The 24,573-nt window shown below is 42.9% G+C and overlaps 1 protein-coding gene across 1 annotated transcript in view; it reads left to right on the top strand.

Moving 5' to 3' along the window:
* The window catches only part of TMTC1 (transmembrane O-mannosyltransferase targeting cadherins 1), a 154,090-nt gene that overhangs the window by 97,813 nt on the left and 31,704 nt on the right, over positions 1-24,573 (top strand). Inside the window, exons 11-12 of the mRNA XM_085324129.1 lie at positions 11,214-11,378; positions 19,135-19,248. Of these exons, the coding sequence (XP_085180255.1) occupies positions 11,214-11,378; positions 19,135-19,248 (279 nt within the window). The remainder of the gene's footprint in view (positions 1-11,213; positions 11,379-19,134; positions 19,249-24,573) is intronic.

Raw genomic sequence — 24,573 nt, 5'->3', positions numbered from 1 at the left:
CAACTATGTGCATCAAACTGTTCTAAGTCATGAGTGATTTGGCTGAACTTAAACGGGAGTACTAGCTCTTACTCTGTGTTGTGCTTCACATGGAGAAATTAGGCAGGCAGTGAAAACTCCCTGGTACTTCCCATGGACCATCCACAGTTTGCCAGTTCTGCTGTTACCAGCAGAGCCAGGGTTGYTCTTTAGCTCATGAAATTGGTCCTTCCTTAGGTGAGCAATTTCTAGGCTTTCCTCATCTTTTGCAACTACTCTGATATCAGTGGATGCTGACTGGGCCACTCTATTATATTYGGATGCGTTAAGTTGTTTCTATAACATCATATTGACAAACAAATCAACCAAAACATTACTACATGGTTTATTGCTGACTTGGAGAACCACTCTGCTTAAAGCAATAGGCAACCTAGTTGTACCTGCATGATTTTTATGGCTAACTCGTTTGTGGTGCATATTGCGATGACTGAGTTGGAGAGTGCACAGTTATTTTTTCCTAGATCAGACAATCATGGATTGCTATCATTTTTTTCCCACCAGCTCCTCACTTTCTTCACCTCTTTACTTTGCCAAAAGTTGATGTTACAGCTCTAATCTTTAGTGTCAAAAGATGCCTATTGCCTATTTTATACGATGTGGCATTTTGCTCAGTGTCTATCTCAAAATCTGCAAGAAAACTAGAGTCCAGAAAAAGTGGCCTTATATTTTTCAGGAACTTAATGTGATCACGTTAAAACTTTCTTTAAGCCATAGAAAGCCAAGGCCATATGGAATTTTTTGCCTTTGCATGGAGCATGTTTTTGATTCTTCATGGTAATGTGTTCATTCCAATTAGTGCAATTGCATATGTTATTAATTTTTGTAATTGAAAAAAACAGAACCTGATGGGTAATCGAATCATTTGTAATTTTTATGAACGTGAATACCCCTGAGCAGAAGTCCCCTCTACTTACAAGGCTGCCTTTTGAGSATGGGACTTACTGGTGCTTCTCTCTTCTGGGAGCACTTTGTTCGCTCCTCATTATCTTCTCATTTTCTCAAAGGTCAGTTATGCAATGTGATGTATTTTCATTCTCTTCTTTCCTTAAAGTCATTCGAAGCTACAGGTTAACMAAGCCTGAGGAGCTGAATTCCTGCTTACCTTTACCATTCCTTTAATATTAGATCAGATCCCATAAGCGATAATACAATTTACAGAAGAACCTTCTACTTTCAGTTAAGAGTCCAATCCCCACCCCGGCGAAGTCGGCAGTGAAAGGGAGATGGCGACAGGCCCCTGTGAGCTGTCTCTACCCCTCGGGGCTGCGCACCTGCGAGAGCCTGGTCTCCAAAATGGCTCGCGGAGGAGTCTGGTAGGTCCAGAGCCTGCAGTTGAGGCACTGGGCGTATAGGCTGTGGCGAGTGACTCTGACTGTGTTTCCCTATCTGTTAAATAGGAATAAAAACTCAAATTTCTCCTTCAGAAGAGGGCTGTGAGAATTAACTACTCCGTGTCTTCACAGAGCTTTGAATGGATGCGGTTTTGCAGAAATGCTAAATATTGTAAGCAAGCACCCACCTTTCAGATGTGTATCCAGGCTGGAGCTCCTCCCTCCTGAAGGTTTCCTCACCCTTATTAAGCACTCCAGGAGAAGTCAAAGCAGCCATCCTCTGTTAAAGCAAGCAAGAAATGCTGAGATGCTAGTGCCAGGTATTTTGGTAAAAGGCAGTAAAGGTGTAGGAATAAAAGCCAAAATAATTCTGCAAAGCTGAAAGAGATTAGCTCACGGTGTGTTTGGTCTAGATTGCGGTCTTGTGTTATTTTGACTAAATTTAAAACATGCTTTTGAAAAGCATGTTGCATTTTGGCCATGCTTGATTGATTCAGGAAAAGGCTAAATTTGTGTTGATTATCAGCATTAAAGGATATATGGGATTTCTGATTTCATTGTGATATATTAGGTTGAAGGAAATTTTTCGAATGCATTCATTGTGCTTTTGAAAATAAAACAGATATGTAAGGATACTGCTTTTGAAAAATAGTAATAAATTAATATCATCCTGTGGGAATGATCTATTTGGTTRTATTAATTAAAAGAGGAATTCTTATTTACAAGGTAAAATGATTCCCTTAAGAAAATAATGACTTTTGGAATTTAATAGAAAATGATTTCTTATATGGAGTTTTTTGAGACCTAATATAGAATTGAATGGAAGATTATATTCCTACTATAGAATTCCATAAGCTATTGTAGTATTTTAATTAAAACTATGTTATATAGATCCTTTCCTGTTAAAGTATATATAAGATTTTAGGAMATTTCTGTGGAATCCCTGTGGAATTATATAGGATTTTCCTTTATTAACTACGTTTTCATTCTGAAATGTGTAGTAATCAAAAGTGAGAAAAGATCTGTACTATCTATACTATTCCTATTCAGATAGGAATTGGTTCAAAGCAAAATCTTGGACTCAAAGACTGTAATGAAGTGAATACTTTTATCATGTGACTTACACTGGAAGGGAGAGAAGGGAAGTGTGTCTAAATGTTAAATAGCCATTTGAAGGTTAGCTAAATCATTCATTTCCGGTCCATATTTTCTCTTCAATAAGGAAACTAAGAGTTCCTAGATTTTCTCTAATTACATCATATTTTGAATAGAGAGCCACATTGCTAGTGGACGTAAATCACTTTGAGGACTTRACCGATCGTGACAGTGCATCTTTAATATAAGCCTACATAGCTTTTAATTTAGAACGAAGGACAAAGTTGAACACTAACTCATAAGGTATCCTTCTAAATTAGATATACTCTGCCAGTGTTTATGCTTCTCTCTGTCTTTATATTTTGATTTGCAGATCTTATTCCAGTRGAAGTCCTCAATTCTGGTGGAAATTTGACATTTTATTTAGCAGACTCAGTAGAAAGTTAAGTTTGCTGCCCCTTACTTTATTACTATGGTGGTTTTTCTAAGCCGTGAGGCTTGTTTTTTGTCAACAGAATCCATTTTGTATGCTAACTATTGTATCTTGATGGTGGTTCTGGTGAACCTCTGCTAACCAAAAATTRGTAGAAAAAGATATTCATTTCGTGTTATCATTACTGGGAAATAGTTAATCCAAATAACCCTTTTCCCTTGTCCCCAATACTCAGTAAAAGCRGAGATACATAGCAAATGCTGATGGCTGTCCATGTGTGACAGAGAGACATCCCACATCCTGCTTGCCTTGGACRTTTAGTCCAAAAGCTTAATTGTCTCAGGAGGTTTTGCTTTGTCAGCTTGATTGGTTGAGAAAGCCCTGACACAATATTTTTTCCTTTGAAAGAACAATATTTTAGTTAACCCGTAACTTTTTGTCAAGATGCACTTGTTGCAACGACACTTGAGATAAAAAGGCTAGAATTGAAGACTTCTCCAGGCTCATCTACCCACACACCAGAGGTGGCTCTACGCCCTGGTCCAGACACATGCTTGCACTTTTGTCAAATCAGCCAGCCCATAACTTAGAGGATTTAGGCTAGCCTTATACCAGCTGCAGGAAAAAGCCTTTGTCTTACCAGCAGTGAGGCTGGTAGTACCAAGTTAACTTGTCAGAATTCCTGGAGCGTGTTTGACCCAGCCGAGTGTGGTTATTCCAGCTCAGCACTTTGGGTCTGCTGAGAATTTTGGGCATCCCGAACTCTGAGCGCTACAACCGCACTAGCTGTGCCCTCCRCCCCGGCGTGACGGCGTGCAGCAGTGTGAGTCTGGGCGATCCTTGTCACAAGGAGCGCACTCACCTTCGAGTCTCTGGCTATTCTGGGTGGCCTGAGTGCAAGCCTCCCTTTGGTTAACGTGCATGTGTGCATATTTTTCCACCCCTTTTTTTCCAGAAGAAAACACTTTTTAGAAGTCCAGGTTCTGCCCCGGTCCAGAACAACACCAGCCTTGGAAAATCTGTAATTTTTCATTAAACCACACCTTTGTTACCCAGCGAGCGCCACTCGGGCTGGAGCTGGGTGCCTTGGAGAGCTATTTGCAGGCAGGGCRAGCCCTCTCCAGCCTCTGCTTTTTGCCAGGGCTGCTTTCTGCAGCCTTCGCTGTGTGCACAGTGAGGCAGAAGCAGCCTAAACGGCAAGCCAAGCTYTCCTTTTGCAATCAATTACCCTCCATTAGAGAAGTGTGAGCACAGCCATTTGGTTTAGCAGGGATGAACTGCCCGTAAAGTTTTCTCCCCTGCAGCAACAGCCCTGCCTGTAAGCTTCATTTCAGATGACTTTGGCTCTCAGTCTCTTGGTCATCTTGGTCATCGGTCTCTGTGTGCTTCCTCAGCTCAGGCTACAGAGCTGGAGCAGCTTTGACCAGGAGTGTGCATGTGTTGTGCCTGGTACCCTGTGTGTGTGATGGAGACTAGGAAGCTTCTAGAGAACTTTAAAAAGAARACGAGCAAATATTTGGGTTCACAGTTTGATTTGGCCGCAGATTCACAAAGTGGCTCTCCGTGCTCTCTGCAGGGCAACAGCAGCAAAGTGTGCACTTGCTTTAAGTGATGCATGCAAGGGTTAAACATGCTTCAGAGCAGCTTGAAAGTGAGGGTTAGGTTTTACAGGGGGAAGGGGAGTCATCTTAAGTGAGTGCTAGAAATCAAGAACAAGGTTTGCAGCCCAGAAAGAGCCTCCAGGGTGAAATGTCAAAGCCAAGCGTGTTTTCTGGTCTCAGTATAGTTTTGAGATAATCCCCTTTGTTGCATTAACAGCCCCTAAATGGGGCAGTATTTCTTCCATGCTTTGACAGGCTACTTTCAGACAGCTCTTTCCCTGACTGATATGCATGCATCTAGACTCTTATCTTGGTTGAGCTGGCTGAAATCTGGAGTAACTGCTTTGAAAACAGTGGATTTATGCATGAAAATGAGATTAAATCTGTAAGAAAAGAAGAGAAAAGAAAAGAGAAAAGAAAAAAAATTGACAAGTTTTGACACCCCCAAATAACCATTAAAAACTGAAGGAGGGCAGCTTTTATGCCTATTTTCTATCACCCTTTTTAACTCCTTAGTTTCCAACCCTACCTCAGTTGATAAGAAATAATTAATACTGCTGTGCAGTTGCCCAGGGAGGTTCCTGCGGAGCAATGTGAGTGCTAGGGATTGCCTCTTGTGCAGTGCCTCAAAATTAAAGCTCTTAGTCTGCTCTACCCACACACTTCTCATTGGAATGGAGGTATAGTTTGCAAAGTCACAATTTGCAAAATACAGTAAAATGTGTGACTAAAAAACACTTCAGTTTTAAGGAGGCTTCTTCAGTGGTAGATGTCCAAGCACTTTCCAGAGGAGGTAAGATGATTTCAGATGTATGCAGATTGCTACAACAGAACATCCCGATAATCTTGGGCTGCAGCACTAACCACAGCATGTTTCAGATGAGACGCCAGCACCAAGAACCCAATGCAGCAAAGCCAGTCTTGATTTTTAATGAAAGATAAGGAATCTGATCCAAATAGGGAGAGAAGAAGTGTGTTTAAGCATTGTCAGTAACATCTTTGGCTTCTGAAAGGAGGCATAATGGCCAAAGACAAGGCTGAACTTGTGGTCTAATTACTGAAGCAGTGTTTGCAAATGTATCTGCTGTCTGGCTCTTGTTTTAGTCAGGTGGCATGTATAGTACACCATGGGAAATGAGGTTGATCCCATCTGTTTGTGCTTTCTCACAGTTTGCTTACWTGCAGGTGGAATGATATTAACAAATTGCAGAAATTATAGAGGAAAATCTGTCATCCCACATCTCTGTGTGTGTGCCTTCTGCCAGAAATATATGTATATGGTGCACAGAGTTTACCTGCCAAGCACAGTCCCTGCCTTCATTGTAATTCAGGACATTCCTAAGGTACCACTTTAGTACAGTAGGAGTCGAAAACTCGTGAAATCAYGAAACTATTGGCTTGTCGGTCTGTKTGCCAAGCRGGAAGCTCTTGTGCGAGCTCTCCTGTAGGATCACTGAATTTCTGCCAACACTAGTGCTGCAGTTCAGGAGTATTCTCATTGTGAGCCCATGGAAAAGCTATTAATATGTTAAACTGTCTACCTGTTCCTCAGGTACTGCTTCACATCTGATCCTGGGTCATGGACTTTTCACAGTGGGAAACAGTTGCTGCAGTAAGCTATTGCTTATCCTACAAAAGAAGAAAACTTAGCAGTTTTACAGTAATCTGGTAGATTACTAAATGGACTTCAAAGAAAATAGAAATARTAGTGACTTGGAGTTTTTACTTGTTTTCCTTTTTTGACTACAAAGTGTTTTAGAAAAGTCTGTGTATGACAGTGTGACAGTGGCCTGGACAAAAGATTTTCAAGAGAAATGACCTCCTCTTCTCCCTAGCAGAGTCAACAAACTCGCCCAACCCACAGCCCTACAGCCATAGATGCATAAGCYGGTAGCCACAAAGATGTCCAGAGTGGAGTACTTAGAGTAAACCGTTTAGGTGGAAAATGGGTCTTTGATGAAAGATGCTTTTGAGACATTTCTATTTTTTACTTAAATGCATGTGAGTAAAAACTGATTTCCTAGCAAGTCAGCTCTGATGTTTAATATAGAGATGAGTCCCCCAGCACTTGGAGAAGAAAGGCGAATGTATTTGAAATGTTCTCCCATGTATTCGTAGGTGATGACAGGGCCATGGCCGAGTTAACTCTATAGTAAGTATCTTGGAGACACTTGGTGAGTTACTTTAATTAGGTAAGTGCAGTCTCACCTGTACTCATCCTGCCAACTCAGCTGTGCCTGGACTGGTACCAACTTGCCAAAACTCAGTGCAGCTTCAAACAGCTTCCTATATTTGAAGCTCTGTGAGGTCAGGAACAGGTGAAATGCAAAGAATTTATTTCTTAGGATGAAGTACTGTGGAAGTACTGGTGGAAATTCTTACTGACATTTTCCTTGCTGTTTGCTGGATTCTCCCAACCACTGTGACAGTCTCCTGTCTGGAGAGATGGGACATCCACGCCGGCCATCCCTCAGAGCACCCCTGCTGGGGTGCTGTGCTGTCTGCCCACTTCCTGCTGGGATAAYGTGGGAATTTCATTGTCCGGAAGACCTCCTCCCTCTGACAAAGGAGGTTGAAAAGTTACTGGGATGGCGTGGGCAGAAGGGCAAACCCACAGGCAGCAGGGTGTCATCAGCCTCTTTTCTGTAAGAAGGCAGGTAAAATTGGCAGGTTCTTTCTCCCTCTGTCAGTCACAGAATTCCCACCTGTCCTGTTTGCAGGATGGGTGATCCTGGGTTGTCCAGGTCCAGTGAAAGTCAGGGCAGATTTCCGTTGCAATGATTGCGTTGTAACAAGTGTRGTGCTTTATTGTTTCAAAATTTTATAATTTCTATATTAAAGTTAACTCCTTTACCAGGAGCATTTAGTCTAGTGTGAAACAAGTGGGTTGTAGGGTATGAGGKAATATGCAATTAGGGGAATATAAAACAGCAGTAGTAATAATAGTAATAATTTTTTTTTGATGGAGGCACAACACACTGATGTGAATGCTTTTGTTTTTGTTTTGAAATCAGTGTAGATTTGCCTGATTCCACCATAATTATTTGACCTCAGAGTAGAAATGAATCTTAGAGAGATGCAAAAATGGCTAAGTGYAATAAATTTGGGGATGTTGCAGGGAGGGTATTTCCCAAACAGTTTGTGACATAGGAATCACGCACAGGCACATGCTTTCCTGGTGGCAAAGGACACAGGAGCGTGCTGAGTGATTCTTGAGTCCTTGGTCTGGAAAACTCCTACAGACAGGAAGGTTACTCCCGTACCTCAGCCAGTGATGGGGTTTAAATAACCGTGTCGTAAAAGAAACYGTGCAAAGAGACGCAGCTGTACCTGACATCTCCACTGAAAAGTCCCTGACAAGATAATACTGCCTTGTCTTCCCCTCCTTCTTTTTGATGATCATTGACAGGAAATTATTGTCTGAAGTCCCAAGCCAAACCTAGTAGGCTGTGTCTGAAAATAAAAGCATTTGCCTGCCCCCAATTTCTGACCCTTTTCTCCTTCCCTTTCTTTCTGTGCACTTTATAACATAGGTACATTTAACTATATGCTACTTAGGCTGTAATTTAMGTGCAGCTACAGCTCAGTCCTAATTTTGTCACAGTTGCCTCCAGCTTATTAAAGTGTAAACTGTGCTTCAGCYCTGCCCTTTTTAGCGTTACTCCTTCATCTTAAACTTTTGCGGGTCAGGATTGCAGTAGGCGAGCGACACGGTCCAGCAGCTACTTGGGAAACTGTTCCCCTCGGTGTGCGTACTCACTGCAGGATCCTACAGTTTTGCCACCTTTCTGAGAGTGGATGCAGAGAGTGTCCTTGAATTACTTCCCTATTTATCTCCTGGGGAGTCCTGTGGGCTTTTCAGTGAGACGCTTTGGTTTCCATGTGTGCTGCTCTGTGCTGGGGGCCGCGGACGGCGCTGAGACCTCCGTGCCATGGTTACCGTTCCCACCTCTGCCTGCCAGCGCAGCAAGCCGCTTGGTCGCCGGCTTCCAGGTTCTTGCTCTGTTAAATGAGAAAAAATTGCAGTGGCTCCCCCTTACCAAGCACTGTGGGAGCTGCTCATGGAAAGAGCCCCTTGGGAGCTAGGCGCTGCTGCGTACCTGTACTTTGTCACTGCTCGTGAGGTTCTTCTGGTGGGAATTGTAGTCTGAGATGAACCCTCATTCCCATCTAGTACCTGGCATCCCGGTGTAACYGCCGTGAAACTGCTTCGCAGATGTTTGAAAACAACCCCCGACAGCAGTGCCTTTGCAGCRGTCGGGTAAGCTGTAATGCAGCGTTGGCCGTGCCAGGACAAACATACTGAGCACGGCTGCTAAGGCAGAAATTCCCAACAGCTGGGGCAGGGTTTGATATAAATACCAAGACACTGACGTTTGCATTTTTGATTTTCTGGGCACATTCACTATTCTGTTTGGAAAGGCCTGTCCTTAAAACTGTGAAGGTATAGGGGACTTCCTTTGAAAACTTCTTTGCATTAAAGTAATCAAATAATGTTTATATCAGGTAATTAATTCCAAGGGAAGGATTAAATTGCTGAAAGGCAAAATAACAGAGTGAAAACAGTCTATAGGTTTTTGAGGCATTTCTTATTGGAAAGGGATTGCTTATGACTGTGATTAGCTTTTCAGAAGTTTTAAAGTGGAGTTCAATCGCTATAAAGGCTGGATCATTTGGCACCAGCATCTCAGTTTGTAGCTCTAAATGTCTGCTTGCAATTAATGTAGGTGCAATAAACATGCGTGCAAAAGAATTTATGGAAAAAAAATGGTGCGAGTGTTGTAGGAAATGTGTTTCAGCAAAATATAAGCATAGCTAAGTAAAAATTATTATTGATATCCACTTTGGAAAAAATGAAAAAAAAATGCTAAAAACATCAGTGAAAAAGCTTTTAAAGAGCCACAGAGGTGATGTTTTGCCTGGATTGTCTCCTATGTGCATACATGGACAACAGAGGCACTCAGGGGAATTAGGTCCGTAGTGTTTTTTTTTATCTCATAACAGCCTGGAAGGGGAGTTCCTTAGGCCTCCTGGCCGCAGGAGCGTGTGGACCTTTGGCCAGAGCATGGGCAGGCGAGAGCTCCCTGCCTGCAGTTTTCTTGCAGTTCTCGGCGAGACRCGTTAAATTGCATCAGCGGGGATTCAAAATGCAGTAGTGTCTGGGAACCGCTTCTCTTTTCTCTCAGTGTGTTGATAGTCCCTAACTGCATTGCAGATCCTTCTGCTCCTTTTTCCTTCAGTGGCAGCTGCCTGGACTAAGGTACCTTTTTGGTCTAAAGCTAAATCAGGTGCTAAGTAACTTGCTTCGAATAGCTGCAGAGAAACTTATGAAATTCTTCAGGSAATAGAAATTCCTTCACAAAAATGCCAAGTAAAATTAGCAATACAGTAAGTACAGCAACTGAAAGCACTCAATTTCCAGCACACAAGGACAGCATTGGACAAATTCACATAACATTTACTTAATGTAATTAATTACTGAATTGATTTAAAGTCATACTGGAATAAAACCTTCCTTCAAAATGCAGTACATTTCCAAAAAAAAAAAATTCCTCAGTAGTTAAGCAGGGAGAGCCATGAAAGTATAGGGAAGCAGGAAGCTGGAAATTGTATGTAGTTTCATGAAACAGCAGCTAGCAAGCTCCGTTAACTATTTTTGGATCTGTAATTGAACTTCTGATTGCTGCGTAGTAATCACACGTATCAAAGGGGGAACTTCACTGTCGTTACTGCTAGTGCCTTTGGTGTTAATGCAGTTTTCTACTGGGATGTTAATAAATTGAAAAATAGGTATATAAAGCTTGAGATTAAAGCGGCAGGTGTTAGTTATCCAGGCACAGAGCATCCTTAGCGGTCACTGCCTGTATGAATTGAGAGCTGTACTGGAGTTACACTGCTGTCAGGGTGAAGCTAACGTCCGCGTGTGACGAAGCAGGTCCCGTTTTCTTCCTGCTTTGCGATCAGCAATCCTTTCAAGCGGTGCGTCAACGTTACGGGCCTGACCAGCGGCACCATCAGCGCGGCAGAGCCCGCGGCTCCCCGGGGCTGGCCGTGCAAGGCAGGCGGTGATGCCGCCCGGCTGCCCGCGCCGCGGGGCTGCCCGCGCCGTCCCCCCCAAGCCCCGGCACGCTCGGTGCCGTCTGCGCCCCGGACGGAGCCGCGCGGTCCTTGCTTAAGCTCTCGAAACGAGAAGGCCGTCCCTGGCGCGGGGCGGCGGCGAGCCGCACGCAGGACGCGAGCGGGGATTCCCGCGTCTCGGCGTGGCCTCGGACCCCCGGCCCCGTTACGGCCTCGGGGAGAGCGCTCCGTCCTGCTGCCTCAGCTTCACCGTTTGTAAATAGAGTTAATGACAGCCACCGCTGTTCGGGGCGTTCATCGCAGTGCCGCGCGTTTCACTTGTGCTCTAGCGCTGCTGAATATTACTATTATTACATTATGCTTTCTTAGCTTTCTGGTAGAAAAGCCTCCATAGAGCAGAGTGTAAGCTAGCATTGTACGTGTGGTATTACGTACATTATATTTTTGGCGTCTGGGTCTGTCGTTGACATTAATTTGGAAATTGTGTAGTGACTTGAGGAAAAATGCTGTTGAGTTTGTTATCCTGGAGAATATAGTTAGTCCAAAAAACCTGTATTGCAAAATAAATATAATACTGAATTTGTCCAGAATAACTAGAACACTGGTATATAACCTTTTGTACCTTTTCTTTTCCAGTATGGGGTACTGCATTCTTTTTGTCCACGGCCTAAGAAAACTCTCTACGTGGTTAGAGAAGTGGAGAATTACTCTTCTGACTCTCTTTGCTTTACTGCTGCTGCTGTTCTCTTGGAAAACCGTGAAACAGAAYGAAATCTGGTTGTCAAGAGAATCCCTTTTCAGGTATGAGTGAGCACAGGAAAACACTTGCATTTTCTCTGTTGTTTAAAATGGGTTGTACTTGTTTGTTACRTTTGTTTCTTTAACAATAGGAGTAAGCCTGCTATTAATGCATTATTGTGATTAACATTTTGATTATTTTAAAATAACACCTACTTTCTATTTCTGAAGCAATTGTGCAAAAACTGCTGTAGCACTTTATATGCTTATGCACAGACCTTGATTCTGGTAATAGCATTTTTAAGATGCTCTATTTTTAAGTAGCTTCAGCTCTGTCAATTCACCAATAATGTAACACTTTTCCCTTATTAAAGATGGAGCAGAATTTCATTGCAACCCTGCAGAACACTGTAGTAACACCATCAAACATACTGAATTTTCTTTAGCGATGTTCTTAATGACAAAAATGAAATGCCGTGATGTGCCAAACTTAAAGTACCATATTTCATTTTATTTGATTACTCTTTACCAAACAGCTCTCTTTACAACTTCATTTATATATTCGTGCGTTGAAATAGACCGTTTCGTTTTCTGTTTTGCTAGCGAATATGTCGCGCTCGCCTCCAGCTGCTTTCAGCAGTTGTCTAACTGTGAGGTAATCRTAGAAACGCAGGTGATTTGCACACTGGTTGCTCAGCTTTATTTTCTAAGTTATTGGCCAGAGCAAAGTTTAATTTACTCGGCACTAAAGAGTATGAAATTACTTTTTATAGGCACCTTCAGTCTTCAGGACACACTATTGAAGTGGTTAGAGCTCTGGTAGTGGGATTTGTTTGAAAAACCTGGAATAAGGATTCCTTCAGTCTAACGTGATTCATTGCCCGTCCCTTGAAGCACTGTTTACTCTTTAAACAGTGGCAACCATGGTGACTGCTCTTGGCCCGCGGTGCGGTCTGTTTTAAGCACAGCTTCACTCCAAACTCTTCCTGGTTAGCACTAGAAAGGAGCCATTCAGGAGAAAGCAGGATGGTGCTCCAAGCTGGAAAACTCCTTTTGAAAGGGGGGTGGGAAGATGGCAATTCCACATGCCGTGTTTCAGCATCACCTGGTATAGTATTGCGTGCAGCTCTGGTCACCCGTGTTTAAGAAAGATGAAGCTGAACTGGAGCAGATGAAAGGAACACCTGTACTACCGCAGAGGAGCACTCCTGGGTTGCTGCAGGGTACAGGATGGCCTATCACAGGACAAAAAATCACGGTTAAGTCACTGTAGCTGGATGCAAGAGGACTTGTGTCCATCCTGCCTCCATTCCGAGCTGGGTGGCCATCTGCAAAGCAGAAAAATATGAGCCTAGGAGACCAAAGCCTTTTCCCTCACAACTCGTGTACCCCTGCAGACAGCTGTGGCTCTCCCTGGCTCCATCTCTGCCCTGCTCCTGTGTGCAAGGAGAGTGGGGCATGGGAGGGTGTGCAGGGGCTTGGCACTGCTGGGACTGGGGCCTTTTGGGGCAGAGGGATCTGCCCTGAGCTTTTGAGAAGAATGTGAGAATGTGGATGAACTCCTGCTGGGTCATCCTGTGTTGTGGCCCACCTCTGAGAGTGACTGGCAGCAGATGCCAGGAGAAGTCATGCAAGAACAGGGCAAGTAACAGTGATGTCCCCTGCTGTCCTTCCCCAGTTTGCAGTAATATGCAGTGTAATCTGGAGTTATTTGGGGGTTTTTTGCATTTAACARCCACTGGTGGACTTTTCTTCCATTAGTGTCTCTGACTGCTTTTTTGAATTTATTTATAGTTTTGGCATCCTGTCCTGTGAGTTCCATCGTTAAATTCCAGCATGCGAAATAAAGACTTCCCTTTGCATGYTGCAAGCCTTCTGCCTCATCATCTTGCTTGAGATCCCCTGTTTCTGGGATTTTTGTCATTCTCTTTGGTGTTTTGCATGACCAGTAAATAACCCTCAGCTTGTCACTTTTCCTGTACCTGTTGGGTCTTTATGCTGCAGGCTCCTCTCCGTGCGCTGGCCCAGAGCTGTCTCTTTTCCATGCTGGAGTGTGCTAGATTTAAACTCTCTTCATATGGAAGCTGTTTCGCGTTTGTGATCCTTGTCACTCTTGTCTGTATCCTCTCAAACTCTAATCTGCCCTTTTGGGAAAAGGGACCAGAGTCACACATATCCTTCCAGAGATTTGTGCAGAACAGTAACATAGGACTGCCATCTGTTTTGTTCTCTATTCTTTTCCTACCAATTCCTAATCTCCCACTTGCCTGTTCTTACCATTCCTAAGCACTGTTTTCACGAAACTGTCCACAGTAATTCCAGTATGTTTGTCTTGAGTGGAAATGTCTGATTTACAGACATCAGTCTCTATGCAGATTTGAAGTGCACACACACACACACACACACTGATACTTGTGCGTGTATCAGAACTGAATATCGCCTGCCATCTTGTTGGCCAGCCTTCAGTACCATGAGGTCCTTCTGCAACTCTTTGCAGTTAGCTTTGGTTCCTGCAATGTGATTCATGCCACTGTCATCAGATGCCTGTTACCTCTGATTTCCTTTGTATGAACACCATGGCGCCCTGAGGAGGTATAACTTTTTAGTGTTGGTTTGTTTTAAAGTCTCTTTTACTGACACTTTAGTTTGAGAYAGTGCTTCAGACTTGTCACTATAAGGAAAGGCTCCAGAGTGGGAACATCCTTCAGTTCTTCTGCAGTGAGCACCCCTCTGGTACAAATAATCCATTTAGCTTTTCTGCTGTGGCCTTTTATTCTTTAAGCACTTCTTTTAGACCTCCATCATCTATTGGCCTTAGGGGATCTTTGGCAGGTTTCCCATATCTGATGTATTTTATTATTAGCTTTGATGTGTTCAACAAGTCGTTCTTCAAATCTCCTTTGGTCTGCCTAATTACAGCTTATGTTTAACTTGCCAAAGTTTATGTTTTTTTCTGTTTTGCTTCTTTAGCTGYGACTTTCACTTTTAAAACAGTGTTCTTCATTTCTCTTCGCCTTCTTTACTGTGCTTTTTAGATATGTTGTCCTTGTTGTCCTTCTAAAATCTTTGGTGGGCAGTATACAGCTAGAGCGAGTCCATAGTACAGTAGGGCTGTTCTTGTTGGTGAGAGGGAAGTGCAAAAGGAGAACAGTGTAGCAGGAAAATAATACCGTTGCAGGAGTGGGAGATTTGCTGTCTGGGGCAGGAATAGGAGGATCTAGATAGGATGGTGTGAGGAGGAGGAAAGGGGGGAGAAGTGGATGGAAGCATATGAAACAGCAATAAATTAGAAGGGACAGAGCGGGAGGAGGAGAAGATAAGGAATGGCAAAGAAATATGGGAGGATATAATAAGGAAACCCAGAACAAATCTGTAGRAGGAGGAAAGGGGACATAAATCAACCTACTTGGTAGTCTGCATGTGTTGACTTTTTTTAAAAAAGTATGGACTAGGAGAATCTTAGTTCTTCATTCTTCTTTCTGTCTCCAGTTGCTGTTTTATTAATTACTGTTTTTTTTTGTCCCCCTCTCATTTTATTTCCTTAACAACTATATTTCATTCCTGTATTTGTTTGGATGTTTTTTCAGTGTTGATCTGTCTAGACACCCTAGCCCTTGGCTGAGACCTGTTCTGTCATACACATTTTCTCTACGCTGGTCCAGGAGACGTTGGTACACTCAGCATGTTATCGGTTATCCGCTTTGCACTCCATTTTGCCCCAGTCTTGAGGTTTGCCCTGCTTTGGCGTTGTGCCGCCTGTGTCAGCGGTGTTGCCCGACTTGCAGTCTCCAGCGCAAAGGCCAAGTCTGAAGGCTGCAGAAATCCCTCCAGGCCCTGGCTGAAGGAGCAGTGTCAGGGAGGAGGATACTACTTGAGGCGATGATGGATTGTACGCATAGGTGCACAAGCATATGCGTGAGGACTAAGCGRAAAGCAAACGAAAAATAAGTGTAATAAATAAGGGGCCAAATATATACAGAGATATAGATATTTGAGGAGTGTTATTCCAGCAGATCTCCAGAACCCCTAAGTTGTTTGTCGCACTGTATTGACAGGTGAGAAAGAAGGGCTTGTTGTTGAATATTTAAGGAACTATCCTACGGAATGAATGCACAGGCCAGGAAGTCAGGCTCCAACTGCAATCAGTGTTAAAGTCTCAAGCCAGGGATAGGGAGGTGAGAGGACTCTGGGATAACCTCTACATCCAATGTCCTGAATTTTTTCCAAAGTTTATGAGGCTGCCACATTTTGTCCTGCTCCGGGAGGGTGTTTGTGTAMTGCCCACATTTGTGAGAGTGTCTGAGGGTGTAGTTGTAACCCCCAAAGGAACGCTGTAAATGTGGCACTTTCTTAGCAGACTTCCTTCCTAAGACAAGTCTGCTGACTTCAGTAATTTGTCCAAAAAAGGAAAAAGAAAAATCCCCAAAGGTGGCACCTACTTTCCATGTGCCCTTGTTAATTCTGAAAAACAGCTCAGCTGAGAAGAGCACGTCTTATAATATTTTGTGCATCTTCTATAGAATAATAAGTTCCAATATTGGTATCTGGGAAAATCTATACAAGGGTACGAAGCCAAGGAAAGCAGTCATTTGTGCCATTGAGAGAATAATTTGCTGTAGAGAAGCTTTAGTGCTACTAATGATTCCCAAAGTAGAGGAGATCCCATCAGTCTCCCAGGGCTCAAATTAAGGCAGGAGTGGCCTCATTTCCTTKTTAACTGTGCTTTTTTTCATATGGAAATCACTGAAAAATCAATGAACTCTTTGCCCTGCACTGAGTCACTTTGCAGAGCAGAACCTGCGCTTGGGAAAACAGCAGAGAAGATGGCAGGAAATTTTTCCCAGCTTAAGTGGGATTTGAGTAATGATGACATTGAGGTTAGAAATGCCAATAGCATTTTATTTCTCCGCATTATGACTAATAGGCTTTTGCATTTCCATGGGGAGGAAGTGTTACGTAAAATAGTTTGCGTATTGTTTACTTTTCATTTATGTTGCTTACTGCTGTCATAGAAGTCTGAAGGGAAGGAAATCCTCCTGAGAAGTGACCTTCATTCTCAATGGACTTGTTTCTGGCTGGAATGAGTTTGGGTCCATGGATTTGCAGAAGGGTATATGTGTGCTGGGCTGAGGAGGAGGGAAACAGGAGAGTTTGGAAAAGCATGTTGGAAAAATAGATTGAAGTGCTGAGAGATTGGGGGCTTGCGGGAAGCAGAAATGGAAAGCCATTGTGTTCTGCATTGTTATTTCCACTCCACCCTTTCCCACTTGGCTTTCATTATGGATATTAATGCTTCCTCTGTCAATGAGCTAACAGTGTTCTCAGCTGGTCAAGAATCAATTAGCTGAAGTGTTTACCTAAACTCTCCTAAAAAATCCACTCCACATCCAGTACTGTGTGTGCTACTACAGCTGACAGCACAGATACTCTAAGCAGTTAACATCAGGCATTTGCAAAGTCAGACACAAATCCCCCACGAGAATAAATAGGTCAGGGAATGTGAATGGTGTGGGGCAGAAGAGAGAGAGAGCATTCTAAAAGCCCCAAACTGAACCAAGTTGTCTGTCTTTTGMCACTGCTCACCACCACAGAAGCACACAGAATGAAAGAAAGACAAACCTTTGTTAGTATAATTTTAATAAATGAGACCGGCATGATTAATAATATTCTATTTAAAGAGATATTATCCAAAATTAAAATATTTAAAAATATGCGTCTTCCTGTTAAAACTGTGTCTCATTAGAATTGAAGTACTTGTGCGTGTGTAGTGCTTCTCACCATTAACTCAGTTTGCTGTGTTTCAGCAGGGGCTATAACAGAGCCAACAACTCATTGCACATATAGCTCTGAGATAGCAGCAGCTCTGAGTTCCTGTCTGTGGCTTTGCCTATAACACACTGATGCAATGAAAGCCTTTCTGTATAAGAATTAATATTCCAGTAATGCCCAGAGGTTGTAAGTGTGTAGTTAATAGCTCCCAAGGCCAGTGGAAATTAACACAACCATGGCAGTCACACATTACTTGCTGCTGGTGCCATATATCTCTGTGAAAACTAATATAGAAAATCATTCTCTTAAGAATAGCATCAATTAGGTGATTTAATTCAGCGATTAGTCACAAAATGTCTTGTTCCTGTAGTGCTCCCAGTAAGTAACTTAGAAATACCTGATGATTAGGAAGCCAAATGCAAGGTATATTCTTAATTTGCGTAGGCAAACAGTGGCAGTGTTGTGCTGAGCTCTGCGAGGAGGCTGTGGGCGAACCTTTGAAATCTCTTGCAAGCAGGCATTAGTGACGCTTGATACCACTAGCTGCAGATAACCAGGCAGATGCCRTAGTGCTACTAAGGCTCTTCAACCTGCTCTTTCTTTTCTTTTCTTTTTCTTTCTTTTTTTCTTTTTNTTTTTTTTTTTTTTTTTTTTTTTTCACAAGTTTTTTTTTTTTTTTTTTCACAAGGAAATCCCTGACAAGGAGTTTCAGCAGCTGTGGCTATGTTCTCCCTCCTCAGCCCCTTTGCAGGCTGCACTGCTCCATAGAGGCTGTGTGTGACCCTGTGTCTTCTTGATTAACTTCTTCATTGCCCCCTGAAGCTAAACAGCAGAGATGATAAACAAGGCAAGGCAAAAACACTTGAGGCACTTAGTGCCTGCAGTTCCTACCTGAGGTACCAGGCTCGGAGGTGGTGGGAGGAAAGAAGGCAGCGGCTAGCAGCAATCTGCCTGTGACCTGGGAACATGACATGGTGCTTCCTCTGGTTTTACAGGAACAGGTTCAACCAGCCGTATTTCCTATTACCTCAGAGAGCCCCTGATTATATACTGGAAAGTATTTGCCTCTTAAATGGAGTACCAGCCTCTTGGGATTCTTGCAGGGGAAATGTTTCCATGGTKTATGTGCTCCTGTGATTTCTTTCAGTCTTTAGACTCAGAACAGCACTTTCTCTAGCTGTGCAAGGTGTACCTTTCTGTGCTCTAAAGTAAGTTAACAAGCATTTGCTAGCTTTTCTTTTTTTTCTTTTTCTTTCTTTCTTTCTTTTTTTTTTTTTTTTTTTTAATCTATGCTCTCATTACTAATTCCAAATGTCCAGCTCGATCTACATGGCTAGAAAGTGGAAGTGAAGGGATCGGGCGGTTGGATAGCTACATGGTCACAGCCATATGTTATAACGGGAGCGTGTATGACTTGTAACTTCAGAGTAGAATGGAGCAAGAGACCCTGATGTACCTCCTGGCTGTACTCTCTGCTCAGCGTTACGCAGTGCAGAAGTGCTAGCTCAGTAGTCAGAGTAGGCTGTGCATCCCTCTAGTGCCCGATGTGGATGGAAAAGATACCTTCTCTCTAGTACCTCCAGCTCATAGCTTTAACTCAAGCTTTTCATGACGAACTTCCTGACACTTCAATTTAAGCAGAGGTGGAGATGAGGGAGCCTGTTATGACTATATTTTAGATTGCTCTCTAAGTATTAGGCTTTTTAGGGCCTTGCAAATTAGTAATCCAGACTTTGAATCCATGGTATCCGCTCACAGGGAATGTTGCTGAGGTACCTGTGATGGTGATAGAGGAAATGAATTACTGTCACATATTTATGACCTACAGGGCCCATGTGGTTTGTCAGTGCGCTGCTCAGTTTGCAATTGAGGGTCAAACTTGAGTTTGTAATGCTAGTTCTGTTGTTGTGAGTGCGTGGGAGGTAACAAGGCACTCAGAATATGAGCAAATTTTTGTTTTGAGAAAGCAACGATTAGAAGAAGAAAGACCTCAGGGAAGAGGGGATAAACTGGCTGGCTAACATCTTCCTGCTTCTGTTCCCATTTGCAGCTCAGGAGTGAAGACTCTACCCCATAATGCCAAGGTGCACTACAACTATGCCAATTTTCTGAAAGACCAGGGACGTAATGTTGAGGCTATCTACCACTACAAAACTGCTCTCAAGTAAGTTCTTTGAAGGTCTGGTTATGCTCCAGCTGCACTTTCCAGCCTGTGGTTTATGCAGCCCTTCCTGACAGGGCACATGGCAAGCTGTGTGCTCCTCGCTCTCAACTCCATGGGGGCAGTGCAGGTTTTGCAGGCTGGGAAAATTCTTTGACTCAGGGTTTGTATGTTGTTAAATGAGGTAGCTTGGCTTCCCTCCAGCTCCATGTGTGTGTGTGTTTGTGTGCACACTTGAATATATGAGGTATAAACATTACCATAGCTATGCATTGAGCAATGAGGTGTCATTTATTCAGCTGAATGAATGCTGGTAAGCAGGAGGTAGTTGTCATGAATGTATTTTCAGGTTCCTGGGCCATTTATCATAGTAAATTGTTAATAGTGCATGCCTGGAAAATGCCAACACTGTAACCATCTGAAGCAGAGTAATAATAATAGTACTTACTACTTGTATTGAGGCTGCTGTCCACAGAGCTTTGCATGAATGCTAAGTAATTGATCGTGAAAATGCTCCTATGTAGTAGCTGAGTAAATATCATTATTGTAGTTCTGTAACAGAGGAAGCTGAAACAGGAAGGTGAATTGCTTTGCTCATGGCCACATGAAAAATTTGAGGCAAAGATAGGRCAATGACATGAAACATCTTCTGGCCCAAGAGTTGCATGTGACAGGGCATGCATCCTCTGATATCTGTAGGTAGAGACCAAGCTTTTGCCTGCAGTACTGAGAGGGCTATGGAGCTTTTCTGTTGCTCCAGATCTCCTGGGGCAGAGAAGAGGAGCAGAGGGTTGTGAACTTGCAAGAYGCGTTCTCCCCCGTAACTCAGAGGTGCACTCCCAGCTCCACTGGCRTAGGAGGTAGCTCATGGTGAGCAATGCTCCCTGGGTTCCTGCTCCCATGGGGGCTGGTGGTGCTGCTCACCCATAGCCATGAGTGTTCTCTGCCCRTGTAGCACTTGGTGCAGTGGCAGCAGGGAAGCAGCTGGCCCCCATGGTTCCCCCCAAATCTCTGCCCTGTTGCACTATTGCTCACTCTGGTCCTTTGGGGCTGGGAGAAGGGATTAGCCCTTCAGGTAAATAAGTGCAAGAAAAAAGAGTAGCATTGTGGAGAGAACGAGAGAAAGCAAGCATCAAAGGCACAGAAAATAGTTTCACGGAAAAAAGGCAAATGTGAAAAGGACAGACAAAGGGACGAGTGGCTCTGGCAGCTAGGGCAGAGCTTGGCACAAAAGGGCATGTAAAAAGGGGCAATAAACATCAGTTGGAAATGTTCCTTCCTGACATAGGGTGGGASGAAACTCCAGAAATTACATTTATGTTTTGTCCTCTGGCCAGCTGACAGGGTTATACCCACGGCTCTCTATGGGCTCCTCATCCACCCAGGTAAGCTGGGAGGAGAGAGTCCACTGTCACTGAGGAGGGCCTGAAAATGGGTCAAAGTGTTTTTTAGCTTTTTGAGGAGCATCCTGTTCTGTTTTCTCTGCTGGTCATTTAGCAAATCATTTAGAAAAACCTCCATCCATTTTTTTACTGTTTCTAGGAATGGAAAATCCAGCACAACCACCAGTAAAGTGTCCCAAAGGTTAATTACCCTGGCTGTTGAAAATGTCCTTCTTTATTTTTAGTCTGATTTTGTTTAACCTCAGCTTCCAGTCACTGGATTTGTTTATACCTTTAAATGCTGCACTGATGAGCCCATTACCTAAAGTCTATTTTCCACACAGTGGTCAGGTCCTCTCTTAACCTGCTGTTTGATGCAACAAACTGATGTAATTGCTGGCATTTTCAATGTTAGGCAAGTTTTTTGCCTCACACAAGTCCTTTAATCACTCCTGTAACTCTTCTCTGAACCTTCCCCAGTTCCAGGACCAGAAAAGGCCACTGTGACTAGGGCACAGAAGAGGGACTAGCAAATTTTATCCAAGCCTTGCAGTGAACTTGTTACAATACTGTGTGTACTAACTGCTTTCTGTGCCTGCTGATGCTGCCTCTGTCTGTGCAAATGGGATTTGCTGACAAAAGATTTTGCTCTTCTCTAACTCTGCAGCATCTATTTATTATAGTTGTAGTGCTGTCTTCTGCTCTGCAGTATTTCAGTTATGAATGAGTCTGTTTTGAGAAGTGATTCAAAACATTTCTAAAACTTATTAGATAACAGTTTGTGCTGATGATATTGTTTACAGAGCATCCAAAGTCGAGCCAGGGCTTTGAGTGACACAGAACTGAATGCTTCTAGGTGGTCCATGTTTCAGTGGCACTGGGCAGTTTTGCAGTTGCTTCAATAATTTCAGGATTACTTAGCTCTTCTGAAAAGCTGGCCACCTCTGTCCTYCTTGTGCATTCTCTCTAACGCCGTGGAGCACTGGCAGAGCCTGCAGTGCAAACCAGGAGACTCCAGCTGGCTCTGTGACTGGAAAGCGATATTACTTGGTCCCATCACCTTATCTCTGCATTTATGCTTTCCCCATTCATACCCTATCTTTCCGCCCTGGTCACGAGCTACTGGAGCCCATAGAATAAGCAGTAAAACAATGTAAATAAAAAGCGTAGGATGGACTCCTGTTGAGAAATACATTCCAGACATTTCCCCCAGACATTACCCCCTTCTGAAATATCTGGGGTTTGTCCCTTTGGAGAAGGTAATGGGTGTGGGATAAGCAACATGGTGATGGATATAATGCAAGACCCTTGACTGATATCACAGACAAGAACAAATTTTACATCCAAGCTATTCACAGAGAATCACAGATTTGAGCTTTTCAATTGCTGCTCTGATTGAAGACTAATTATGCCATGATTAGGAGGAAGGAAGTATCGGCTGTGGTCTTGCAAAAAGATTTTGATGGTACAAGTTATTTTTGGCCACTGGCCTGACCTGAAAACACAGGAATGGCTGGGAAGYTGAAGGACCACTCGGTCCATGAATTTCCTCACCAGTGAGGAAGCAGATCACCAGCTCGGGTGCTAATGCAAGAAGCCTCCCTGACATTGCTCTCAGGGAGCCATTGCCAGGCGCAGGCTGCCTGGGAGGCTCTTGRTCTTGATAGATCCACACTCTCCAGGTTACAGGAGATACAAGCCAATCAAGAGTTATAGTAATGCGGCTGCAGCACCATAAGAAATAAAGGAGAAGATTAAAATACCACTTCTGCCTAGCGTGCATTAAGGAGCAGTASGGCAGATCTTTAAGGAAATAATAAAGAAAGAGATTCAATAAAGCAGTGGACTGCTGCCACAGCCACCTGAGAGCTTCTGGGAGGTAGGAGAGGGAGAGCAACATTGCCCAGTACCTGCTTGGTCTGAGGCACATGGTTGATGGCTCATTAATCATTTCAGCTTGCTTCTAAAGCTTGTGCCAAATTGTAATGTAGGTCTGCTTGATCTTTGATGAATGAGTTTAACTGTTTGCTAAACAAAAGTGATCTTGTCAGTACATACTTGGCTGTTTTAACTGCTTGCAATTACCATTCCAGCAACATAATAATGCATTTCTGTTTGCTAGTTTTCTGCCAAAAGTGTCAGTTGCCACATAGCTATTCAGTTAAGCAACCTATTGCTCCTGTGAAGTAGGCAGGTGATATTATAGCTGTAATTGTGTGAAAAGACACTGAACCGCGCATAGATTACACAATGAAATAATAGCAATTGAGACTAAATCCCAGGAAACTTGATCCTCAGTGATTTAATCACTTATTCCCATTCTTACTTTTAAAGGCATAAGCAGGCAAGATGGCTTATGTTGATGTATCTCCTTTAACTTCACCGCAGATAAATGATGGAGGAGAATAATGTTTCTTCTGACAGTATAAGTGCAGGGCAGGTTTCCATGGGAAACTCAGCAATTGATCCCATCCACCACTGTTGATATATTGTTGATGTTTGATAATAATTGCAGGTGGACCTTTGGAAAATTCATTACTCACTTCAGCAGACAGCCCAGTGATGCAACATCCTGACTTAGCTAGGTTTAGGTAATTAGAATATAATCTGATTATATTGTCTAAGAATGGGGGAAATGAAAAATGAAATGCAAAAATCGAGAACATCATTTGAGTTGGACAGAGGTGAATGAATAGAAAAGAGAATTCTGCATGTATATATGTGGGAACAAGCATCTCCTGTATGTCAGGTTGTCAGAAAAATGGAATCGCAGCCCTCTGGAGATGCAAAATGAGTTACCCATAAATCATGTTTTATGAACAGCTGGCATTCTGGAATGGTACTGATGAGTTATAAACCTTTTAGCTTACTATCAGTAAAAGGATAAAAACACACTGTTAGATTAGATTAGACTGCTTTGATGGTTTGTCTGACATATGGTAGTGACCCCCGAATATATTTGTTTTTTTTTTATTTTTGCAAAAAATAAAGGCAACAAATACTCTCTCTGAGATATGAGTTGACCGTGACTACTCTGAAACTTAGCCTTAAAATTTTTGCTACTGCTCCTGCTGCAGATTTGCTACAGTTGCTAGGAATTTCAGAGAACCTCCTGTTGCTTGAGATCAAATACTGCTAGTCTTATTCGAAATAAAACTTACTTCATTTGTTTGTGAGTGAGAATATGAAGTCAGCAACCTCACACAAATACGAAGAATATCTATCACGCTACTGAAGACTTTGGTGGTGGTAGTGATAGCTGTGAAGCTTTTATTTCTCCCTCCCCCCCAAGCCTTCTTCGCCATCTTGTGCTTGATTTTGCTGTTGAGACTATTTTGTTACTCCTAAGGAGTGTGTGTAAGCTGACACGCAGAGAGAGAAAAACAGTGGAGCTCTCAAACCAATTTGACCAACATTAATTCTCTCTTTAATAACACTTCCAACAATGAAGGGAAAAAATTTACCTTCCCTGCTATAACCAAATTCATTCAAATTTTAATTCCCCAAACACCTGCATCCTACGCTCTGTATTTCCATGGCTGACACTGCAGAAAACAGTTCTGCAGTACTGTTTTTGTTGCCAGGATCATGCTTCCCATGAATCTTAGATCAATGTGAGCAAGCAGCAGGTGGGTCTGAAGGAAGTTGCTAGATTTCTTGCTGGAACTGGATGAATAAATATAATTCTGTGCTACCCAAGCYGCATTTCTTTGCATGGCCAAAAGGTCAACAGTTAAAATTTCATGTTTGCGTTTTTGGACATAAAAACATATACATTGGCTCTTAATTATAAAACATCAGTAGAATATAGTGTTTGACTAGCAGTGGAGAATAAAGAGTTATTTGGGTGAAGCCAGATATTATGACCACCAAACGATCCAGAATGGTTTTGTCATAACCAAATTACTWCTTTATAACTGATTTTCGCTGGTTAAAAGTGAGCTGG

Source organism: Rhea americana, unplaced genomic scaffold, assembly GCF_003343005.1.
Source record: "Rhea americana isolate MKP2758 unplaced genomic scaffold, rheAme1 scaffold_9, whole genome shotgun sequence".
NCBI lineage: Eukaryota > Metazoa > Chordata > Aves > Rheiformes > Rheidae > Rhea > Rhea americana.
The sequence above is the reverse complement of the archived record's forward strand: the minus strand, read 5'-3'. Positions and strand labels throughout refer to the sequence as shown.